Source organism: Strigops habroptila, chromosome 9, assembly GCF_004027225.2.
Source record: "Strigops habroptila isolate Jane chromosome 9, bStrHab1.2.pri, whole genome shotgun sequence".
NCBI classification, from domain to species: domain Eukaryota; kingdom Metazoa; phylum Chordata; class Aves; order Psittaciformes; family Psittacidae; genus Strigops; species Strigops habroptila.
This window is the reverse complement of record NC_044285.2, coordinates 9,839,714-9,863,123: the sequence shown is the minus strand read 5'-3', so window position 1 is coordinate 9,863,123 and position 23,410 is coordinate 9,839,714. Positions and strand designations below refer to the sequence as shown.

The 23,410-nt window shown below is 37.1% G+C and overlaps 2 protein-coding genes across 8 annotated transcripts in view; one reads left to right on the top strand and one right to left on the bottom strand.

The window, feature by feature from the left end:
• ADAMTSL3 (ADAMTS like 3) overlaps positions 1-11,934 on the top strand; it is a 179,923-nt gene extending 167,989 nt beyond the window's left edge. For 2 of the 4 annotated variants that reach the window (XM_030498305.1, XM_030498306.1), the window contains exons 25-31: positions 896-1,015; positions 2,052-2,264; positions 4,703-4,886; positions 7,398-7,602; positions 8,445-8,554; positions 9,281-9,495; positions 10,027-11,934. In XM_030498305.1, coding sequence (XP_030354165.1) covers positions 896-1,015; positions 2,052-2,264; positions 4,703-4,886; positions 7,398-7,602; positions 8,445-8,554; positions 9,281-9,495; positions 10,027-10,169 — 1,190 coding nt within the window. In that variant the 3' untranslated portion in view covers positions 10,170-11,934. Of the gene's footprint in view, positions 1-895; positions 1,016-2,051; positions 2,265-4,702; positions 4,887-7,397; positions 7,603-8,444; positions 8,555-9,280; positions 9,496-10,026 lie in introns of those variants that run through there. The other 2 variants (XM_030498307.1, XM_030498308.1) reach the window with 2 other exon arrangements.
• Positions 11,935-13,243: 1,309 nt separating this feature from the next.
• On the bottom strand, positions 13,244-23,406 carry SAXO2 (stabilizer of axonemal microtubules 2). 4 transcript variants are annotated; one of them, XM_030498314.1, is made up of 4 exons: positions 23,274-23,406; positions 18,221-18,400; positions 17,083-17,285; positions 13,244-16,235 (listed from the first exon to the last, which is right to left on the bottom strand). In XM_030498314.1, the coding sequence occupies exons 1-4, from the start codon at positions 23,312-23,314 to the stop codon at positions 15,253-15,255; spliced, it is 1,407 nt and encodes a 468-aa protein (XP_030354174.1). In that variant the 5' UTR covers positions 23,315-23,406; the 3' UTR covers positions 13,244-15,252. The 4 variants fall into 4 exon arrangements, with proteins under 4 accessions (XP_030354174.1, XP_030354177.1, XP_030354176.1 ...); XM_030498317.1 differs by lacking the exon at positions 18,221-18,400 and adding an exon at positions 17,873-17,934; XM_030498316.1 differs by lacking the exon at positions 23,274-23,406 and adding an exon at positions 17,873-17,934 and having other exon boundaries at positions 18,221-18,310.
• Positions 23,407-23,410: the final 4 nt, after the last annotated feature.

The following is a 23,410-nucleotide window of genomic DNA, read 5'->3' as shown; positions in this document are numbered from 1 at the left end:
CCTAAGGACTGATGAGGCAACTAGCCTGTTGCCTGTATGGGGCTGGCCTCAGTGCGGTTCTGAGGAGACTCTTTTGTCTCAGTGCTTACACGGACAAATAGGAGGCTTTGTACAGACATCGCACACCAAGGAATAATGTTGAACCTATGTAAAATGACCCACAGAAGTTAAAATATAACAAAAGATTAAGCCGTTCTGGAAGGAGAATCATAGCTATTATGCACATTCATTAAAATGTTGACTAAGTGGCAAGAACTGTGTGTTACTGACAGATTGCCATGGTTTTGGCAGTTATTCTGTCTGGCATATGATAAAAAGGAGTTGCTATAGTGATAGGCTCGTGATTCTGCATACATTATGCTATCTCTATGCATAATGAGGTTTTAAAATATTTTCTCATTTTTTCTGTTGTAGCACTTTGTTATAATTCCATCTAATGGAACAGAGGAATCGGCCTGGTTCCACTGAGAGAATTATTTTTCTTAATGTTTCTGTATGTGAATGACTGGCATTGAAATAATAAATAACATTGTTATTATTAAAACAGGAAATTATTATTTATTGTTTATTATTAAACAGGAAATACATCATACATCCTACAAATCTTGTTTTTACTCCAAGTGTTACAGGCTTATTTTTCTAATAAATAAAATTCAATAAAATTGATTGAGAAACTTGCATAAACATGTATCAATAATTTCTGTGTTTCCCTGTTTACATATCTCAAATACATTTGTTAGACAGTTTAACTGCATAAATTGAGTTGATCCTGAAGAATACCAAAGCACTATTATCCTTCTGCTTCATAACTAACATTGGATATTTTTATACAAATTCTTTTTTAGCACTGTGATTTAATTCTTGCTAAGAACATATCTTATGCATTGTCTTACAGAACAAAGACTTACAGAGAATAACACCCTGTTATCAAAGGGAAGCAGAAGAAAGCGTGTCATAATGGCATCTGGAATTGGTACAAATGTCAGTGTGGTACCTGGAGATCCACTGAGAATTGGTATGTTGTTTTTTCTTCTTTGTCATTTAAATTATATTATTTATTCATTTAATTAAAATGGAGGGGGCCACATGGAGAAAGTGAGTGTAATTCCTAAGAGTCCAGGTTTGTTGACTTTCTGGATTTCCTAACCATAGCTCAGCTTTCTGTTATCAGAGAGGAGACCTCAGAGTTAGACGCACAATTTTTTTTTGATTCATCTTTTCAATAAATGTTTTAAAATGGCAACCCTTTAGGCATCATCTAGGTGACTCACCATGGGGTTACAGACTTGAAAATGATGGGACAGGATTCAGCTGGGCTCTGGATCTATTCTTTCATTTTTCTGTCTAAATGAATATGTTTGTTTCTGTCTCTGCATGTTCCTGCGGAGTGAAGATACAGCAATTTCTTTTAATATGTTCATGACTCCTTTCCAAAAGATAGATAAACTCTTTCATTGCAAACCTCTTTGCATATTGTAGCGTCTGGGATGAAATCTTTGTTCCATTTAAACAATTGTTCCCCCCACCCACTTTGTTCATATAGAAGTTAAGTTTGAAAGGACAAGGAGTAATGGGTTCGAACAAGCAGGGGAGATGCAGGTTAGATGTAAGGAAGAAGTTATTTACTGTGAGGGTGGTGAGGTACTAGAACAGGCTGCCCAAGGAAGTCGTGAATGCCCCATTCCTGGCAGTCTTCAAGGTCAGATTGGATAGGGCTTTGAGCAACCTGGTCTAGTGGGAGGTGTTCCTGCCCAGGTTGGAACTAGATGATCTTAAGGTCCTTCCAACCCAAACCATTCTAAGATTCTATAACTTACTGAAAGGGAAAATGTAAAGAACTGTGGTAAGTATACATCAACTTACACAGCTGATAACCCTCAAGGGGCAGTCAAGATTTTGGGCCATAGTTTGGACTTCAGTGAATTTATGCATACTCTTGTTTTTGTTTAAACTGTTAATGTCTTCTATGTAAAATCACACAATAATACATACTTATTCACAAACATTTTAATGTGCTTAGAAAAACCTGCTAAAATGCTGTTGATTTTTAGGTTGCCCTGTGCTGCCCAGCTACAGAAATACAGTTCACTGGCTTTTCGGAGATAGTCCGATTGAGGAAGTTAAGACCTTGGAATACCGAACCCTGGTTGGGGGTCGTATCCTAGAGGTGAACACCAACTCTGGTCAATTTGCTGGACAATTCCAATGTTGGACTTCAGCTAGTGCAAAACTAATGTCAGTTTGGGTAAATGTCAAGAAGGAAGGTTTGTTGAAAATTATATGACAAATTCTTAAATTTTAAAATATTTTCTTTCACTCTGTAAAGACTTTCCTGAAACCTAACCTGCTTTTATACATAGCAACTAATTCATAAGTTCGTGTTTAACGTCACATATATGAATAGTACCATTTAAGTCATTAGGCAATGTTCATACTCAGAGTTGGATATGGGAATTAATGTACCAAACTATCATGTGAGGGTTCTCATTTTGTACCTGTGTAGCTAAGAAGCTGAGAGAATGTTGCCCGGTTCAGTGTCTTGCTGCTTAAACAGTTCTAAATGAGGCAGGTTTTCTCAACTTCCCCTTCAATAAATCACACAAATTGCTGCCAGGATAGCACACCAAACTGAAACAAAGCTGACTTTGAGGTTGTCTTTGAAAATAATTATAATAAAAATAATTTTAATAATTGTCATATTGCAGTATCATGACAAAGATATCATAGCCATCTTATTGTAGTCACCCTTAAACAGATCAGTGTATTAGGGCACACTACACACTCTTCAACTCAATGTTAAGTTTTCAAGAATGTTTTGTAATGTTCTCCAATGTAATGCTGCTTGCACAAAACTACGTTTCTATTAGTAGGTTATCAAATGTGCAGCTGAGGATAATAGATGAATTTGGCAAGGATCTTGCACATACACCAGCAGGACAATACAGCAGGCTGTATCTGCAAATGGTTTATAAAGTTTTATATATTTAAAGTGCTTTAGAAATTAGTTACATTATAATTTGTTTTTAAAAAGACAGTTAGAAACTTATACCCTATTAAATCTGGCAGCAAAGCACCAAACTCCATTTGACAGTTAAAAAACCCGCAAACCTCTAACCAGTCAATACCGGGGAATGCAAATCAGGTTTAAAAACAAGTATCTGTTGAAATTGAAAGTTTTGGTGTGTGTTTTATCTATTAACTATCAGTATGATTTGGTTTACTATCTGTGCAAAGGACTCGAGCAGTAAGATCAGACCTTGCAAATCCCTTGCACTGTGTCTAAGTGTATTCTCAGTGACTTGGCAGCATTTTACTTGTATGGGTGACAATGGTTCTAGTAGGCATGAGGATGTGGAGTCAGTTACATTTACAAAGTGATTTTACTGAAACATATCTGTGATAAAAATGTTTATTTTTCAAATAAAAAGTAAATCAAAACAGTAATGAACTGAATGAGAAAATATCCTAATAGGGGGTTTATCAAAAATATATATCCAGGCCTAATACAGATGTCATTCAAGTTAGAATTTCTGAACAGGTCAGCCGGGTTTTTAACTATCCGCCTGTGGTCTTTATCTGGACTGCCCTTTGACTGCCCAATACCCTTTCCAGTCAGGCTGGTCAGTATTTTGGGCCAATTTCGTTTTCTAATTGTGAGCTTTAACGATGCTTGTGTAAACGTTTCATCTTTAAAATACCCATGCATTTGTAAGACTGCAAAATCTCCTTTGGTGGTTTTTGCACAGTAGGCATATTGAGGGCACTTCTGAGCAGTATCATCCTAGTTAAACAAACAATACAGTCTCTCCATCATAGTTGCAGTCAGTAAATTTAACTATTTCCACTTTGAAAAAGGCCCTTTTGTATTATTTTAAGAAACCCAGAAGTAATAAGGAAACATTGAAAAACAATAAGTTAAAGAATTCATTATGTGCTGGAAGAGTGAGCCTGTGGACACAGCTGGTAGCTATCAATTATTCTTGGTTATTACAGAAAAATCTGACTCCTTCTGTGATCACATAAAAATCTGTCAACATTGCATAGTACTTCATCTTTTACCAAGTGTCAAAAAAAAAAAAATCTGTGGGGCAAGGGGAAGTGTGGAATTGTGACTAAATAGAAAGGTAGTAATTGTTAGAGGTGATCGGGTTTTAATATAGAACGCTCTTTAAAACAAATTCCTTTTTCATCTCGCCAGTGCCTTAGTGGCAAATTATTTATGCATTAAATAGTTTTCTATAGTTTAGTACAGGATTCCTTTAAATCCTGAAATTATGTGAAGTGTCTGGAGTAAGATGAGTTTTCTTCAGAATAAACTTACTGTAGAGCAGCAGGAAACCTAAAGAGCCTGATTTACAGTTTCCTCTTTTTAATGCTCATTGTATAAAAATGTTATGAAAGTTTTAAAAGAAGTTCATCAGTTCCTACTGTGAGCCAGGTTCTGCCCTTCGTGTGCACATATGCTGATCCCATTTGCCTTCTACAGAACTTCATGCTCATATGTAAGGGCTGAAATTGAGGGGAAGCTGAGTAGGATGAAATTCTACTTGGGCTTCCCTTTTCACAATGCTGAAATATTTGCTTTTCTGCAGTCGATGCGGTGTCTATCTAGCTTACAGATTATTCTGCCAAATCAACTGAAATGTGACACATTTACAATGTATAATACCTCTCTCACACTATTTTCAATTGCATTTCTTAGATTATAAATGGGAATACACTGAGTGGAGTACTTGCTCTGCTAGCTGTGGGAACACAGGAACCCGCTCCAGAAGGCTACAGTGCGTGAACGCAGAGAAACAGAACGTAAATGAATCATTATGCAGAGAGCTGCAAAAGCCAGTGGTTATTTACGAATCATGCAACACAGATGACTGCCCTGCCAGGTAAAATCCTTTCTACTCTTATTTCCGTGTGCTCTATGTGTTTTAAATGTTTCTGTGCTTATACTCTTGAGTCTGAATTGGGGGTTTTGGTTCATCATGAGCCCTGAAGCATGAGAGATGTGAAAACAGATCACTAGCAAGTTAGGGAAACACTTGATTCAGCAGAATAAATGAGATCTGTGCAAGTCTCCATGCTGCTGCAGCAAGTCTTGCTGCTGCCACACCTCAGAAGCTAAGCTGGAGGTCTCTCTGAGGCACTGATGTGCTAGCTTCGTGGAATCTGTGCCAATGCATAGAGAGAAAACTTGTCATGTTTAGAGCAGCCAGGATACTGTGTGTTCACTTCCTCGCCTTCCATGCCAGCAGAGCTCTGAGTAGGATGTTTACTGTGGAATGCCTCATTTGTCTCTAATGCCCCTCACCACAGTGTCATGTTCCATGCATGTCCTTCCCTGCCAATTTTCTCACTGGATCAACTGGGGTACCTTGTGGTCTTGGGGCAAAAATCTTTGTATCACAGGCAAGTATACTACAACATCAGATTCCAAAAGCCAGAACCTTACCTCTAGACTTGCTGAGTTGCACTGAGCATTCCAGCTCAGCAAGGCTCTAGGTTTTTAGCAGGAAATCCCACAGGAGTCCTCAAAACAAGTGTTTTCCGATGCTTAAAAGAATTGGCCATCACTGTCAGCACTATAAAAATCCGTGAGGGCTGAAAAGTCATGCATGCATTTTGGAGTTGTCCCTCACTGGAAAATTTTTGGAGAGAAGTGTTAAGACCTTAACTGACATTGTGGGAGTGCATCTTGCCAGTATGTTCTAAACTCTGTTCTAAATACAGAAAACATAGCAACAGATAAATATCAAGAGAAAGTTGTTTATATTTCATTATTAGCAACCAAAAACCCAGCTCATCTGAAATTGTGAGTCTGAGCTCAAGCCAGCCCATAACAAGCAAACTTTTTGCCAGTGGAAAAATACTGAAATAGAACTAATATTTTGAAACATACAGACTCAGTTGCAAGGTTCCCTCTTAAAATCCAGCCATTCAGAGCAGATGACAGAGAGGATACGAGAGGGCCCAGTGCTCCCCTGAACAACGCCATGCCTTTTCAGTGGACTGCTGTACCTGATTTAACAATCTGATTATCACTGGACCCAGAGTATTCACCACCAAAACCAATCAGTTATTTCATAAACAGTCTGGGACCTAAATTCCCTCCTATTAAAATGCTTAGATCTATGTTGCTTTTAATTTGGCTTTAAGTATTCACCAGTAGAAGGGAATTGTGTGCATACTAACATAATTAACTCTACCTTGAATTATATACATATGCTAACATATGAATTATTTTTATGAAGTATTTCATACTTCCTGTATGGGAAAAGCATCCCAGATGCTTGGAGAATAGCCCTGTGTCTGGTTCCTAGTGCCTCTAAGCTCCCCCCCTTCCCTGTGATTACTGACTTGGGAGGGAAGCGCAAAATGTTCAGACTTCCCCTTCCATTTCCCCATTTACTGATTCCTGCAGGATCTCCTCATCCCAGGGCAACTCTTTAGAAAATATCCATAGAACTATAAAGGCTTTACATGTACAGTCAGTGTCATAAGCTCTTGTTATTGAAAGCGTTTTGTGTATGTTTAATTGCTTCTCTCCAGCACAGCATAGAAGTGCAGTTAAGCAAATATAAAGGTTTAAGCATATGCTTAACTTGTGCTTTAAGTGTTTGCCAAATTTGGGCCTTGCTGACTTGTTGTGGTGCACTGCACCAAATGTTTGTGAAAGTACTTGAACTTTGAAAGGGAGAAAAAGACAAGGGTCCAGACTGTAAAAGATTAATCTGCCTTCAATGGATATAAGCTGACTGTAAGAAAATGAAATAATTGCTAAAGAGAATAGATTATTTTTCCTATTATCACAGTTGTGCTATGCATGAAGTCCCATTCTGTATTTCTAGCTTAGATTTATGAAAAGATCAAGTCAAATAAATCAAATAAATTGTATTACCACTTGCTGCTTTCCCAGTATTGTTCCTAGCTGCTAAGACAGACTAATCTTTGCAACTTCTAATAAATAAATAACATTTTCTGCTTGAGCCATTATCTAGCAAGTTCTTGATGTAATAAATTTGCATGAATTATGACACTTGTCACTTTAACGGTAACTACATCAGGTACCATTCACTTTATAAGTTACGGGAAAGTATACTGTCCTTCTTCCAGAAATGTTAAATCCAGCAGGGTCTACAGGGCTTACCTACCACGTCCTGTTGAGTACAAGCAGTATGACTACTATTGGCATATACTGAACCATAGTTACCTGAGAAGTCATCAGTTGACCAAATTTATAAGATCTTGCTTAACTGAAAAAGCCGATCCTACCTTTTCTCACATCTGAAACTTGCAATGACAAGTTATTTTGATTTTTATTTGCAAACAGATCACTGCAAACTACTAGCAAGTTTGCAATGCTTTCATGGCTGCTGTAAATTTGTCTCTGCATCCCATAGGTGGGTAACTAGTCCATGGTCTGAGTGCTCTGCATCATGTGGCAGTGGATTTCGCTATCGACAAATAACTTGTCAACAAGTGAAAGCCAATGGCAGTGTGCTGACAGTGCTGCCGGACGCTTGCATACATGGAGATCGTCCCATGGGAAGGAAACCCTGTCTGGGTCCCTTGTGTACAGTGGGGTCAACACAGACAAAAGGACAGGTAAGTTACAGATTTTTGTCTGGAAACTCCTTAGATCATAAAAGTGTGTCAGTGTTGTCATACTGCTGGCTGAACATCTATTCTGTTGCTCAAAGGAAGAGCTGTGTGGCACTAGCTGTAATTGTCTTTCAAACTCATGAATTGCAAAGCTTTTCTTTTTTTTTCTCATTTTGTGATGTGCGAGCTAGTTTTATCTATTTGAAGACATGATCCAAAACCTAAGTATTAGTTTCAGTATACTTGAGTAGCTAATCCATTACTATGAATTCCATTTTTAAGCTAGTATATTGCTTTCATTGCAGTCTTGTAAGAACACAGTTTGCATAGCTGTACTTGCAAAGCCCCCATAGATATATGAATGTGCTTCAACAGCAGTTGCGACAATGTTTAATACACAGAACTATGCTTTCTCATATTTTCTTTGTTTTTTCATTTATGCCATAAACTTGTGTTCATATTGATATGATTTTTATAATTATTAACACAGTGTTTGCTATTCAATGAGCATAGTAGTGAATTAAGAGAATTACTGTTGCTGCATTCCTGATACAGGCATTAGCAAGAAAGTTTGTGATTGTCAGAGCTACAGATAGGATGTTGCAGCACTAGAGATGGAAAATGATGAGAGCAGAGATAATGGATTTAGCTTTATGAGTAGGTAGGAAAGTCAGTATCTTGGCAAAATTACACACACAGAATCCTTATCCAAACAGAGGTGAATGTTTGAAGGAGAAATGCAGATCAAGAATTATGACAGGGTAACTGCCTAGAAGGGTATTTCTTCTGTTATTAACTTAGTTGTTTCTTTTTCTCCCCTCTCACCCTTTTCTCTCACTTTTTAGTGTTCTGGTCTCTGCGTAGGCCGCCCTGTAGGCTTACAGCATCGTCACTTTATATGTCAACTTCGTAATGGATCTTTGGTGCCAAACTCTTCTTGTGATGAAAGAAAGAGGTATGCAGTTTGAAGCAGTTACAAGTTAGATTCTTTAGATGATCAAATTAAAGATACAGGACAATGAAAAGCAGGGAATAAATGGGTGACAAGTACAGACATGGGCATTATTGTGTTTCTTGTGTGATTACTGAGCCCAGCTCTTCATAGTTCTTGCTGTAGAAGTGCTTCTGAACTGTGTTTCAAAGCATTTTTGCTGCACAATGAAATTTTGGCTCCACTGAAGGATGGCGTGAAACTTCCATGTACTACTGAGAGCCAGGATTCCACTTTGGCAGCTTCAAATGTTTGAGGAGGTTCAGTGTCAGCATAGAAACATTACTTGTGTTCAGGACAGAGGCTGTGCATGAAGAACTTGTAGTACCCAGCATGCAGCATTTCAGGGTCAGTTAAGTTTTCCTCAAGACATTTCTTCTATTCCTTGATTAAGGAATTGGTTTAAAGATACAGAGCATTGTCATTTGTTTCCTCATGAGTGAGGCATGATGAATAGGCACAAAATGAAATACAGGAAATTCAACTTAAATATAAGAAAAATCTTTTTCCTGTGAGGATTCTCAAACTCTGGAAAGGGTTACCCAGAAAGCCTGTGGAGTCTCCATCCTTGGAGATATTCAAAACACAAACCAGTCTCCAGAAGTCCCTTCCAACATCAGCTCTATTATTCTGCGAATAAGGGTTTAGCACAAAAGCAAACATTTAACTGCCATTTATTTTCCTCCACAGGTCTCCTGTCAGAAGAAACTGCTCTTCAGAGGCATGTGATGTCTACTGGCGGACAGGCCCTTGGAGGCCTTGCAGTGTGGACTGTGGGAGTGGATTTCAGTCAAGACGAGTGTATTGTGTACACAGAAAGAATAACAAACCTGTGGCTGATCAGTACTGCGGATGGAGGAAGAGACCAGTGACCTGGCAACACTGCAATGGCACAGCCTGTGGCAGTGTGTAAATGTTTATTTATATATGAGCATAGTAATAGTTTGTAGCAGTTATATTAGAAAGAGACTCACAGTTGTACGCTAATGATTCTGCAAGCATTTGATTGTACATCAAAGGTAAAACTATCCTCTCCAAGGAGTACTTCACAATCCTGGGGTTATTTTTCTCTGAGTAGGCCAGTTTGATATTAAAGCCTCAAAAGCACTTTTAGAAACAGGATATTTAGGAAGTTGTTTTATGCAAACTTCCCTACATGACTGCACCAGTTGTGACTCATAAGTCCCTGGGCAAGCTGTTAATTCCTGAAAGACGGGGTAGTTTTCTGAAATAGAAAATAGGTAAAGGGATGCAGTGAGATCCCACCTCTTATTTGTGACCTAATTCAGCTTTATGTCCACTGCTACCAGAAATGCAAAGTAAAATAACAACAAAGCTACCAGGAATCCACCAGTTGTTTACAATTACAACGATAAGTTATACTATTTATCTTTTGTCCATTATAAAGCCTTTTAATGTTTAAATATATTTTTCAGAAGGTGAATGCAAGGATACAACTCCCTACATTTGTAAAACAACTAAAGTTGTGCTTGATAGACACCTACAAACAAAGATGTCAGTCATACCAAGAAACGTAACTCTTCTATGGAAAGTTCATGATGCTGCAGTGAAGAGCTGAGAAGAGAGGTTCATTAAACTAGCCTGGTCAAAGTATATGCTTGTAAATAAGACATTAGTCATAACAGTAAATGGAAATGTGGGGCTAATGAAAAACCAATATTGCAGATTGATATGCTGGACAGAGTAATTTTTCTGGAACTTTTATTATCCACTCTCTGCAATGGAACTTTTGATGTTTTAAACATCTTTGTGTCTGGATTAGGAGGATAAAATCATGGCATATCATCTGTAAAAATTTTACATTTTAATTTCATCAAGGGAAAAAGCACTATCTAAAAGCACCAGATAGTGCATACTGTCCTTAACTTATGAGAAAAACAAAGTCATAAAATCCTTTGAAGAATTCTGGAATGCAGCAAGTGTTGACCCCTAGGTTTTGTTTTCATTGTTTTATCAAATTTAACACAATTTTTAAATTTATAGAAGCTGTGGCCTATAGCTGTAAAGTATTTGGCAGCAACTTCATTTTCATAAACAGCTTGAGCTTAAGGGTCGATCTCACAGGATACGTTTTACTGATATTAGCTGTCGGATACACAGAAGTACATTAAATTTTTTTGTGCTTGTATTTATGTGTATTCAGTAAAAGACATTGTAGATGCTAGTACAATTTTCAAAACAGCAATAGATCTGTTTTGAATAAATGTGGTGTCATCTTCCATTGTTTCTACTCTTCTGCTCCAGTCACTGAAGTACAATCGAAGTTCTGGCATGATTAGACTTTTCTACTGATTTTAAACTAGACACAAGGCTTCCTTGTCAGAGCTGTGAATTTGTGAGCACTGTTCTCTTGCCCATCAAGTCGAATGGGGGGCCACTAATTGGCCGAACATGGCTGTCACATTTTCTGTCTTGAATAAATCTTCTTTTTCCCCCCATTAATGTCCAAGGAACAATCATTAATTATGAAGATAGACAAGTGCAAGACCAGTTTTGACCAGTTTCCATCAAAATTACTTTTCATCATGACCATTAACTATGAGTCTTTTGCAAGCTGATGAATTCTGATTATGATATTTCCAGGTAGATTATTTTCCACATTGCAAATTGTCTCATTAGGGCTGCAAGCAGAGAGAACCCCATAGGAGACAGCAGATAGGTGTTTTTTTTTCTGTTGTAGTTTCCAAACTACTGTGCATACTGGAGGCCTGAATGCTTGCATTGACTTGGATCTACATTACACACTAATCAGTGGGCATGCTGTAAGAACAGTGTTAGAAACAGCATTCCTGCACAATGGGTTTGCATCACTGAAAATTAGAGTAGCACTACTGTATAGAAAACGTTTAGTGTGGACTATTGTGCCGGAGGCTGACTGCAAGGAGAGGATATTCCTGATCAGTACCTTTTTAATCAGTGATGGGTCTTGATTGTTTAAGCAGTTTTTTAAATTAAAAGAAAACATTTGTAAGATACTTTTGTAGATATTTATTGTCTGATTTAAAAGTGCAATATTTTTTTGTACAGTGTTTAATAAAGATTTTTGGACATATATTTTTTCTTATTACCAAAATTTCTTATTCATGTTTTTCCTTATATTTAAAGTCTTCAAATGTTAACAAATAGCATTTTTTTGTTGCTTTAACTTTATCTTTGGTTAAGTATGCATGCTATACAGAAGCAGTGCTGTAAATGTTTGTTATTGCAATTGGCATGACACTCCTCTGTAGATTTATTTTATTGCTTCTCCAATAACTGAAGATTTTAGCTTTCTTGAACGTAGTTTTGATATTTCTGAAATAAAGTCTAGTTTGATTATTCAACACTGTGATTACCCAGAGATTGTTTATTACTGTGATTTTCATGGTAGCTATGCTTTCATTCCAAGTGTTATTTTGTCAACCTGCTATGTCCATAATTCTGGGATTTTACCAAAGCTGAGATTAGTTCTCATTTTTGACAGTTTATCAGACAGATTCTCAGCTTCATTACAGTCTGCTTTGCATTGCTATTAAGAGGCACCATAGATGTAACCTGACTGAAAAACCGGGGAAGAGAATTTGCCAAAATCCAAATAAATTAGATCTGACTCATTGAAATCTAGAATCACGATTCTGTCAAGAGGTGAAAGAAAGTTACATTTCTTTTCCAGGCCTTCGTGTATTGCACCAAACAGAGTTCATTTAGATCCAACAGAACAGCTGTATGTTTTATATTTAGTGGGTGATGGGAATAGCCAACTGAAAAAACTTGTTTCAGAATATCCAATATGTGTAATAGTCTTTAGAAAGAAGAGTCTTATAAATAATACGAACAAGAAAAGCCTTCAAAAATTTATTACAATGAAAATAAATGTGTAGTGATGAGGTGGTGGTGTTTCAGTTATCCTAAGTGGTAACATTGGGAAAGTGCATGGATCTATTTAATTTTCCTTTGTGTCACCATTGTGCAGTCTGTACAGCAGTTCTGTGGAGCATGCTGTATAGCATAGTGCATGAAAAGCACTTTCAGAATAGCAGTTGAATGCATGAGCAACTTTTCTGCTTATATGTCCTGGTTTAGCATGACATCATAAAATGCTTTTTAACAGCTGTTGTTTTAAGAAATATTAGTTTTCCAGCCTGCTGTTCATTTTGTCTGCATTTCAATAACATGTTGCTTATGAAAAAGTTGAGCTGAAGTATTGAATACTGTCTGAATGTTTATAATATCATTTGATGTTTTTGCTGGAAGCACAATCAGTAGGTTGTGGCTCTTTCAACTGTAACGTAATAAAGGCTTCTCTCTTTCACTATTAAACATAGAGGAAAACATTATGGGTGAAATGAAAGAGAATATGCCCCCTCCACCCTAAAAAAGTCTTCAAACACATCTGCAGAGGAACTGTTAAATGTATCTGAATATGCCCTCCACTTTCTCCCAAAAATTTTTGTACTGTGCTGGTAGGTGGCAGCAAATGACTTTCCATAACTTAAGGGGAGGGGAAGTGACTTAAGAACTAAAAAAACATCTGTGAAAATTACAAAAAGCATCTGGGCTCACTCACAGACCCAGAGGAGGAGTGATTTTCAGCAGAACATGCAGGCACGTAACTTCATGGATTCAGATTGCATTTCTCAATGAAGTTTTTTCCTCCCTAGAAAAGAAACCTTGCAGGATCTTAGGATATTCTGTAAATTTCTCATGAGGAACCAAGACTGTGTAGGTGTAACTGTGCACAGTTTTGACTTTGTTTCCTCAGTTGTGGCCAGACAGAGAATGGCTCAAGTTTCGTAAAAAAAAAAGGGTGTTTGTAGTTTGTTTTCTTCTCTGGTTTAGAAGGATGACAATAAATTGTACTTTTTCCTGTCCTACTTCAAGGATATCACAGATTTATATTGTCCTTGTTCATTCTCAGTCCAAAACATGTCTTTACCAGCTGGGGATGTGAATAATCTTTGAAGAGAAAATGTTAATTGAAATATTTTTTCTTTAACAGAGTAAGTCGTATTACAAAAACACAGTACAAAGACAAAAATCACCTAAAAGTAACCGATGCTTTAATAATGTCTGGAGCGCTCTCATACAATGCTTTTATGCACAGCTAATATACTCAGTTCAGCTTTCTTCCTTGCATAGGATCCAGTTCCTGCTTACAACGTGTTTCCATCATCAATCTTAGTCCTTTTATTGGTGATTTGGTTATGAAGAGCACGTAATTCTTCGGAACCCAAATGACTGCCCTATACCAATGTGTACAAGATATGCAATACTGAAAAAAATCATACTGGAGTACTGTGATAGAACATGATACCATTAATCATAGAATTATTTATTGGGTCTTGCTTAAATCATGAACATAGTAGGATTGAAATTAGTTCATCTAGATTTCCCCAAATCAGGTGAAGAAACATAGAGAAAATACTAAATATCCCATACAGAAGCATAATCACTGCATGTACAATTTTGGTAAATATTTTGCTTCCTGTGTTTTTTAACAAGTAATTCTTTGTAGAGCAGACAGGCTGAAGACAGACTGTCTACAGATTCCTGCATCTTGGCTGGTATTTTTTTTGTTTTTTAACTGAGTTTACACTGTTTTCTGTTATCTCTACATACACCTTTATGGTTTTCTGCCATTTTCCCATCAGACTGCCTCTGCAGTGAACTCGGGCAGTGATAACAGGCTGCTTAGCTTTAAAAATAAGATAGCAGGATCAAAAACTGCAGCGGGTGGATGTTAACTTTTTGAGCCTGATTCTCTCTGCTTCCTCGCCATCTACCTTAAAAACTTGAAAAACAATCATCTGTGAAATTTCTTTGTGAAATTTGATTGAGTTTGCACACTGAGTTTAAAAACTACTCAGGTGGGAAGGTTGCAGTGTGTCAGTGAGTCCAATGCTGTGTTTCTTTTGGGAGTAAGGCTGAAAAAGCATGGTCAGGGAAATTAGGAAACAGAGTCTAATGATCTGCTTTTTATGTCTGAGTGATCTCAGATATGTGTACAGGAGCAGAGCAAGGATACTTCTTGTTAATTGCTGCCAGAAATTAGAGTGTGACATTTATACTCTCCTCGGAACTGAATGAAGGAAAAGTAATGATGACAAACTCTAAACCCGGGTTTTTAGGAATGCTGAGGTGTGACGGGATTCTATCTCATGATTTGGGCAGCAAAATAATAGAAAGAAAAAATCTTCTTATCAGGTTACTCAAAGTATTGATGAGATGAAAAACTGGACTGATGAGCTGATTATTTAGATTACAGCATTATTTGCTTACTATGAAAAGAAATTATGATCAAAAGATACTTGCTATTTCACAAATACAGTTTTGATTTGTGGAAAATCCGAAAGAATTAAATGTACAATACCTATGCTTGAGATGGAGTGTTATAAAATTCGGGAAGTCAAGGAAACTAGAATGCATGATCAAAAAAAAGAATAGATTCTGTGTAAGGTGCATTATTCCTATAAAATTTGGCAAGTTTCTATTTTTTTTGTAATAAACTTCTGGTTTTGCTTTGATTTCTTTCAAGCTATTAGTTTAAATGCTTTTAAAAGCAGAATTTGCATTATTTGCTTTCAGTGTTATTTTAAAGAAAAAAATTAACAAGTAGGTCTTCAATTCTTTCACCAGGGTGCTTGAAATACTGCAGTTCGGTATTATGACACAACAGCTATTTCCTTTGGAATAGGATTACTGTTTGACTTGGAAAATTCTGGAGTACACTGGCGGAAGAATTTGTGACCATGAGAATCTGTGTTTACATAGACATAACCTGGAGGAGATGGATAGTTTGCTGGGCAGATCTCTGGTTTCTTTGGAGTGTATTCTGTGCGATACATAGTTTCATCTTGAAAAGGACCTGAATTAAGAGCTATAGCATGTACAGGTTTGAAACTCTGAGCTGGAGTGATCTGATGTGGTGTGTAATGGGATTTGAATGTAGTTAAATCATAAAATTTTCCCATGGGTTTTGGAATTTCCTGTTGTTGCTTAATAATCTCTTGTCGACAGGTACCCCAAGCTTTAAAATCTTCTTTTGTAGTAGTACTCCCTTGGAAAGGGGCATTGGTTCTTCTTCTATTAGAAACTGGTCTTATGGGGAAAGCAGGCGAAATTTCATGCTTAACGTAATCAAGATGGCTTGTGGAGTTAAAATCAATGCTGCCTGAGGGTGGAACATACTCTCTGGTTTTGCGGACCTCAGGTAAGGCGACCAGCCATGGCTGAAAACGATCCTGGAATTCAGTGACTCCATTAAAATGAGCAATGGAGCCAACTTTTGCAATTTCAGGCTTGCAGCTTTTTGCAAGTTCTCCAGGTAGACCTTTAAAATCATTCCGGTGGGTTGTGAGATCTAAAAAGGGTTGGTTGCTTGGCTTGTACTCTTCTTTTGGTCTTATAAATTTTGGTTCCAGTTGATGAGCAATATAAGAGGTGCGATGGCTGGTAGCACCATCGAAAGGCACATCTGAAAGCTTGGCTACACAAGGAGGTTTAAAACTTTGTCTGGGATTCAGTTCCCTAGGAACAAAGTCATCTTGAAACGTAGTAGAATTTCCAAACTTCTCTGTAGGTGGGTGGTATATACATACTGCTTTAGTAGGTTCCCTTCTTGGAACTTCCCATGGCCTGTAGTCATCTTTAAGGCAAAACCAAAACTTCACCATACAAGTGTAATTACTTTAAAATTAAGTCAAGACCATTCCTTTAAAATTAAGTTAAATTATTCTGGTATTAAATCTTGCAAAACAAATACAATGGATGTGAGAATGATAATGTTTTCTGCGTGTTTGTGATCTGACAAAACTGTCTTCTATTATTGGTGTGATAAAAAAAGACAAAAAAATGTACATGATGTCCTGTTTTGACTATATCCTCTAGGAAAATGTTGCATGTGCATATTTAATGTGTGTCCTATATAGAAAATAGCCTACTTGCATGTAAGCTAAGTAGAGTACTTAAATTTCCTTATAAATTATTTGCAATTAATAAATATAAGTATAAATGCATTTCTATCTGGCATAGGCTTAAGCTTAAAGAAACTAGTGAAATATAACTGTGTTTTTTTAAGTCTTTTCCCCCAAATTTTACCCTTCCAACTCTTTCTGACTCTGTACTCTGTCCTCTGCTCGCTTTGCACCAAGCATTCCATCTTCCTGTTTTAATAGCCATATCTGATTCTCATTATTTCAACTATGTTTTGGCACTTTAACTACAACCAACTTTTGCCTGAGATAGTCTAACCAAACATACATTAACAGTTTCCCTCCTTCTAGCCAGGAAAACCTTAGAGAAGGTTTTTTGTTTAGAACCAATAAATGTCACCTCTGAATGGGAGTGCTGAACATCTTGATGCATTATTACCTGCTTTCTATTATATCTTACTCTCTGGCCCAAACTAAAAAATCCAGTTTCTAATATAGATAATTCAGAATACTACCTTCATCTTGGTTATTTTTCTTTCTGAAGGTGGCATATATTATTACCTTGATAGGTTGGTATGGTATCCAGTTTTCCTCCTGTAGTGTGTTTTCTCTCTAGAGGTCTTACTAATGTCACTGGTTGTATTTTATGAGCATTGTAATCTTTCTGGTATGTGGTTCCCAGTTCTATCCCTCCCGTCTTTGGTTTATATTCTTCTTGTACCTGAAAATGTTGCTTCACAATATCGTATGGTAAATAATCAGACCTGAATTGAGGAAAAAGAGAAACACTGGTTGAAAAACTTCTTCTTTTCTGATGGAGTCACTTTTGTCATTTTTCCATTGTAAGGAAAAATGAGAACTTATAATGTTTACTCTGAAAAATCAATCTGACACCATATGTTAGAGGGATAGCAAGGAGGAAAGAAAAACATAGCACATAAAATATGGGCACATTACATTAAAAGTATATGCAGTACACAGCCAGTTTTGCAGAATGGCATTTGGCCATTTTAATAAATATATGAAGTTTCACCCTCCTGTCCTTGTAGCTTAAAAGAAGGAAAAAAAAATATTAAAAGTATTAAAAGTAAAGGTTTATGCTCCTGTCACATTATTAATAAGGAATGAGTGATGTCTTTTTCCTAACTTCTTGAAAGATACTCTTTAATTTTGTAAGCTTAACATCAGTCTATGCACTGACAGGACAGACCTACTGAACCCCTTTAGAGATGGCTTTCTTCAAACTTCTAATAATTTAGAACTGTTTGAATAAGATAAAACGAAAAAAATCTTTGATCCTTTTTCTTTAGGTTTAATTTCCCCACTGTCTCAGATTCCACACATGTATTACAGAAAGTTCCCCAGCTTGCCAGCTTTTTTCATGCTAGATGAGATCTGGATTTCCAAAACAGGCTGAAAACAAGGACAAAAATTTTTTGTTGTCTTTACAGGTTAAACGATATGCTGTAAAGCATGGAAATCTTTTTGTATGAGTGCTTCACTGGTTTTGAATTACCTTTTTGTGGTAACTGTATTTCTACACTCAAAATTTATACTTTTAATTAAGCTAAAAGTGTAAAGGATGCAATGATTGCATTTTGAAAATGACTGCAATACAATGTTCAGTCCCCCCTTAGAAAAAGAAAGCATGAAAAACTTTATGGAGTAATTGTGAAACACATTGCTTCAAAATGCTTACTTAAATGTTGTAATTCCTTCCATTTTCCCATGATGCACTTGGTACTCTTGTTTCGGCTTAAAGCTCCAGGGAGGAGAGATGTTGCTATACTTGGGGTATTTTTCCACATACTCTGTTGTGAGGCATGGCTGTTGTCCATTATCATAAATCCTTGTGGGTTTATGAGGGCAGCGATGGCGCCTGGGTAAAACACAACAGATGAGATCATTTTGAATAGTTTCATTTAAGGGAAAAACCCATACTCTATCTATGGAGTGGATAACGGATGGGGAAGATTGAACAATGTCAGTCGCTTGTATTTAAAATCGTTTCTGAGTGATAAAAACCCAAAATCCTGTGCTGATGGCATAGGTCCCAGAGCACAGTATACTAATGCAGTAATGAACAGCATCAGCATGTGAATTAGTCCTTAGTACAGAATATGAAGGATGGATACAGCTGATCTCAGTCTTCTAGACGATGCTACCACCACAATGCACTTTCTTTTTTTAATCTTCAGTAGTATTGCTTGTCTTATTTGTACAAATAACTGCGCTTCATTTCTCCTCTCACATTGTCTCTTTTTTACTGTTTTCCCTTATTGCTTGTCTTTTTATTTCTGTGCATCTGCTCATCTATTTTCACCACAACTCTTGGTTAATGCTTTTGGATTAAAATTTTAGGGGTGTGAAATCTCCTCTGTGCTTCTAGAGCTCTGCAGGCCATTTTTTCTGCAGGCCATTCTGACTTTTCAACCCTTTTTTTAAATGGACTAAATCCTCAATCCAAAACTATGTTTAGAAGTAATGACTTCTGTTTTTCTTGATAGATTTTATTTCAATTACACCTGCTTGTCATTGCCTATTTTAATGACACCATTGTGTTAAAAGGTGTTCAGGTGTATATCTTGACTTAATTTGCTATTTATACCTGTTGTTTTGCATAATTATGCATGGAATTAAAATGTACATGTTATTTTCTATGTTGCTTTGAAAATCTTGTTATATTCATTCCAATTTGCATAGCACACATCTCTGGCAGTTTGATTCAAGCATAATTTTAAAATTTTATTTTGGCTGATGTGATGATTATTTAATCTCTCTTTTAAGGAAGTATACCATGAAAGATGTTCCTCCTATTTGCAACTGACAACTTGCAATACTGGTTCAGATATAAGAAAAGGAATATGACAATAAATATATTTTAAAAATAAACGTGTTTTCTAAAATTCAGTACATGAAAAGCAAAAATAACAAGAAGGGTAAAAGAGTGCAGCTCTTACTGGGTATGAACAAGTTTCAGGAAGCTAGTTCAAAGGTCTGAAGAGAAATTTAGCTCACACTGAATACCAAAACGGAAAAAAAAAATATTAATTCTAGCAAGGTAAAATAGAATACAGAAAGAGATGTGAAGGACTCCTGCTGGGAAAAGTAAAATGAAAAAGAAAACACCCACCAAAAATAAAAACAAAACCCAACCAAGCAAACAGAAAAAGAAGTTATCTGGAACTGGAGATCCCTAAAGCTGGTATTAGTTTAGGCTGCCTGACTTTGCCAGCTCAGTAGTTCAACAGATGAGAAATGAAGTAGCCCTGTATAAGAAGACAGATCCTTTCAATGCCTCAGGTGCTTACTCCTTTTCAATCAAGTCAACAGATAGTCAAGTAACAATTGAGGCACCTATTCGGAACACAGCAGGGAAACGAGAAGGGAAAGAAAAGGAAAGGCAAGAAATAAGGAGGTGAGTGTATGCTATTTCTGAGCACTTAAATAAATAAAAACTTACTAAAAACCCAAACAAACACAACTCAATGTTTTTTATCTTTTAACTGCCAGTGCACATGCTATGGTCTGAAAGACAGAAATTAGGTATGGACACTGTATTTTTGAGATTCATTTACTTTCCTAATAGGAAAAGGAGACCTAATGGTTTTTATTTGGTTTGTGTGTATTTATGTGTGGTCAGTATGAAGTTTTAAACATGCCGTATTTTAAAGAAATCTTCCTCTTATAAATTGACATTTATTTAGGAATCTAGATTTTTATTATAAAATACAATAAATGCGGAAAGGCTGACATTGAGAAGAAAATAAAGCAGTCATTTTTATTTCTCAAACCTAAACTTCTATGCTTTTGTATACTGTGATTATCTTTTATAGTAGACAAATACTGTTCGTCAGTGTAGAGAGTTCATCTGCCTCAGAGGCTTTATTCTTTTGGAAGCCAGATTTAACATCCTGTATTTGCTGTTCGATGTTTCTATTGAGCCAGTGATCTGAAGCCTGACTTTACTTGCTAGAAGGGGGTAAATTTTCTCTTGTATTAAGCTAACATCTTTGGAACCTATGGGAACTAAAGAAACAAAAATATTTCCTTCTCTTTATAGATCCAATCCCAAGTAAGACTAGCTCATTCTTTCTCCACATCAAAAATATACCACTTCTAAAATAAGAAATGGACCTGGAATATCTTAGCAAACAACATAAATTCCAGCCATTACTCTGCACAATATAGTTTTGAAAACATTTGTGTGATTTATTAAAAAAACCCCAACAAACCAACCTCCAAAAAAGCTCACATCTCTACCACAGCAGCTGAAAATTGATCATACCTCCTTGGCAGCATCTTATACCACTGCAAAAGCCACAGCATTATAGAATCTTAGAATCATTTAGGTTGGAAAAGACCTTTAAGATCATCAAGTCCAACCATTAACCCAGCACTGCCAAGTCCACTGCTAAACCATGTCCCTCAGTGCCACATCTACACATCTTTTAAATACCTCCAGGGATGGTGATTCCATCACTTCCCTGGGCAGCCTGTTCCAATGCTTGACAACCCTTGCTGTGAAGAAATTTTTCCTAATAGAAAGTCTAAACCTCCCCTGGTGCAACTTGAGGCTGTTTCCTCTTGTCCTAAAGTTGAGCTTAAGCTCAAGAAGCTAGAAACTATGTCAGTTATTAAAAATGGAGAAGTCACCAACACTGGACCTGTTTTGCAAATTGATGTTTGAGCATGCTCAGCCCTGGGTACATCTCCAGTGGTTTTGGCATTACAATTACTTGCTGATTTTGAAAAATATCACCTAATATGGACAAAAAGTGGTTCTGTCTAATAAAGAATCTGTTCAAAATATTCTTAAAAATACAATTATTCGATTAAGAGCCTAAGACTGCAACTCTTAGATGTGAACACTACCACTCAGATGTAGCTTTTAACGAGTGGACAGTGTATGTTACAATTCAAAAAAAGGAGGCTCTTATCTGCCTGTAAAGAGAAAGCAGAATGAAGTTCTGTCTTAGTGGCTTTCCTCCCTTGTATTTGTAAAATTTTTCTGAGTGTTTTTTTGCCTGCGAACAGCTAGGAAAGATTGTTTCCTTCTGTTCCATTATTTAGAATTAAACGGTAATTATATGATAACTGTAGCTATTACATGATAGCTTCTACAAAGTATTAGATCTTTTTCTCTGCTTTGAAATCTTTTCAAATATGTGTATGTGTGGCCATATCCAGGTAACGCTGCCAAGCAACCAGTCTTCTCCTAAAAACAGAAACACTGTAACTACAGTGAAGCAAACACAACTTGCTGCCTAAACCAATAATGGCTTAAGATTTTATTGACTATATAAACTTCAGTGATGTTTACTTTAAACCATAAGTTTTGTGCATGTTTTATTCAATTATTTATATTGTTAAGCTGGGTTTTTGAATTGGGAGTTTTCAGTTGAGTTGAACCTTGTTTTGTGCTGTCAGATTGCGTTAACTCACCATCTTTATACTTGAGCCTGAACCAGATTTGTTATTGTGAAGACAATGTGTTCCAACTCTTCATTAATGTAGGACTTTTGAAACAAATTTATGGGGCAAACTACATCCAGTCTTGGCCAAAAAGGACATGAGAAGCTTTACACACTGCCTGCTTCTTATGTCTGTGTACAAATAAAAAACCCCAGATGAACAGATAGACAGATTTCTCATACAGAAACACATAAGGGCTGTGTCTGCGCTACAAACCTCATAATGAAGCCTGTAGTTCCTGGTGCCCTCTGCAGCCATAGGGTTGGCCCTGTGCTTCCAAAACATAGTGATCACACTCTTGTGATCTTATGATGACTGTCATATGTATGTAGTTGTTAGACCTTTTTTTTTTTCTAATATTGAAGGCTACATCTTTGAGTCCTAGGATGATATTTTTTCAGCTTTTTCTTTTTCTTTTCTGTTTTGTGTTGTTCTCCCGCCCCCTTCCCGATTATTTATTTATTTAATTAATTTTAATTTTAATTTTTAATGTAAAAATAGAAGAAATTGAAAATATTAATAGTACTGACTCCACACTTATGACCATCTATCTGAATTTTGCAAGGTTTAAATCCCTTATGATTTTGGGAAACTTGACATGATTTTTTTATGTATGACATTGATGATAATGCTTATAGAACTCTTAACAGTGATTTAAAAAGAAAATTGCCTGCTGTACGCTCTTATACCAGCCTCCCTGGGCCAAATAAGCTAGAGCAGAATGATGAACTGTGTGTCTCCATATGGGAACATCGAACGTAAAGAAATAGTGTGTCTTTCCTTCTGAGTGGAGACTATTACTGGATGATGTGACGTTAGAGAGGCAGATATATTAAATATATTTTAAAGGCCATAGCTCTTGCACAGGTTTCTGTCAAGGCTGATTTAGCCAGAATTCTTTTGAGTGTTTCTTTAGAGCCCTCAATAAGAGTTGATTCTGCTTCATGGGAAAGCCTGATCCTGGGATTTAGTCTAGTTGGCTTTGAAAGACTTTATCTTAATGCTTTTAAGATCTGCTTTTCCCCCTACCTGATTTAAGCACAAACATACTACTTCACATTTACCGAGAAGGTTCCTTTAGAAAGAAAGGCAAGGAAGAAACTGTTGAAACGGGAATGTTTCTGCCTTCCCACCGCTAAGGACACTATCCGCGGCCCGGCACGGAACGGTGTTGGGGGGCAAGACGAGGGGTATTTCTGTGGAGCCGTGGTGCTGCGGGGGACCCGCCGCCCCGCTCCGGGGGGTGACCCGCTCCCGGGGACCCCCGCGCAGCTTACCCGCAGGTGCAGATCTCGCACAGACACCGCGGCGGCCCCATGCTGCCCGCGCCGCCCCGACCGGTAACCAGGGAAGCGCCTGCGTTGCGCGGCAACGGCGGGGCGTCCTCTCCGTGCGCGGCCGCCGCCGGCTTCCG

Bases quoted from the DNA above. Each gene is read 5' to 3' on its own strand.
- SAXO2 (XM_030498314.1), bottom strand. From the start codon at position 23,314: ATGGGGCCGCCGCGGTGTCTGTGCGAGATCTGCACCTGCGG. The intron at 17,286-18,220 runs GTAAGCATTTTG...TCCTCAATTCAG, and splicing joins GAAGGAATTACAACATTTAA to GTCTGATTATTTACCATACG. The intron at 16,236-17,082 runs GTAATAATATAT...TTTGCCTTAAAG, and splicing joins TACCATACCAACCTATCAAG to ATGACTACAGGCCATGGGAA.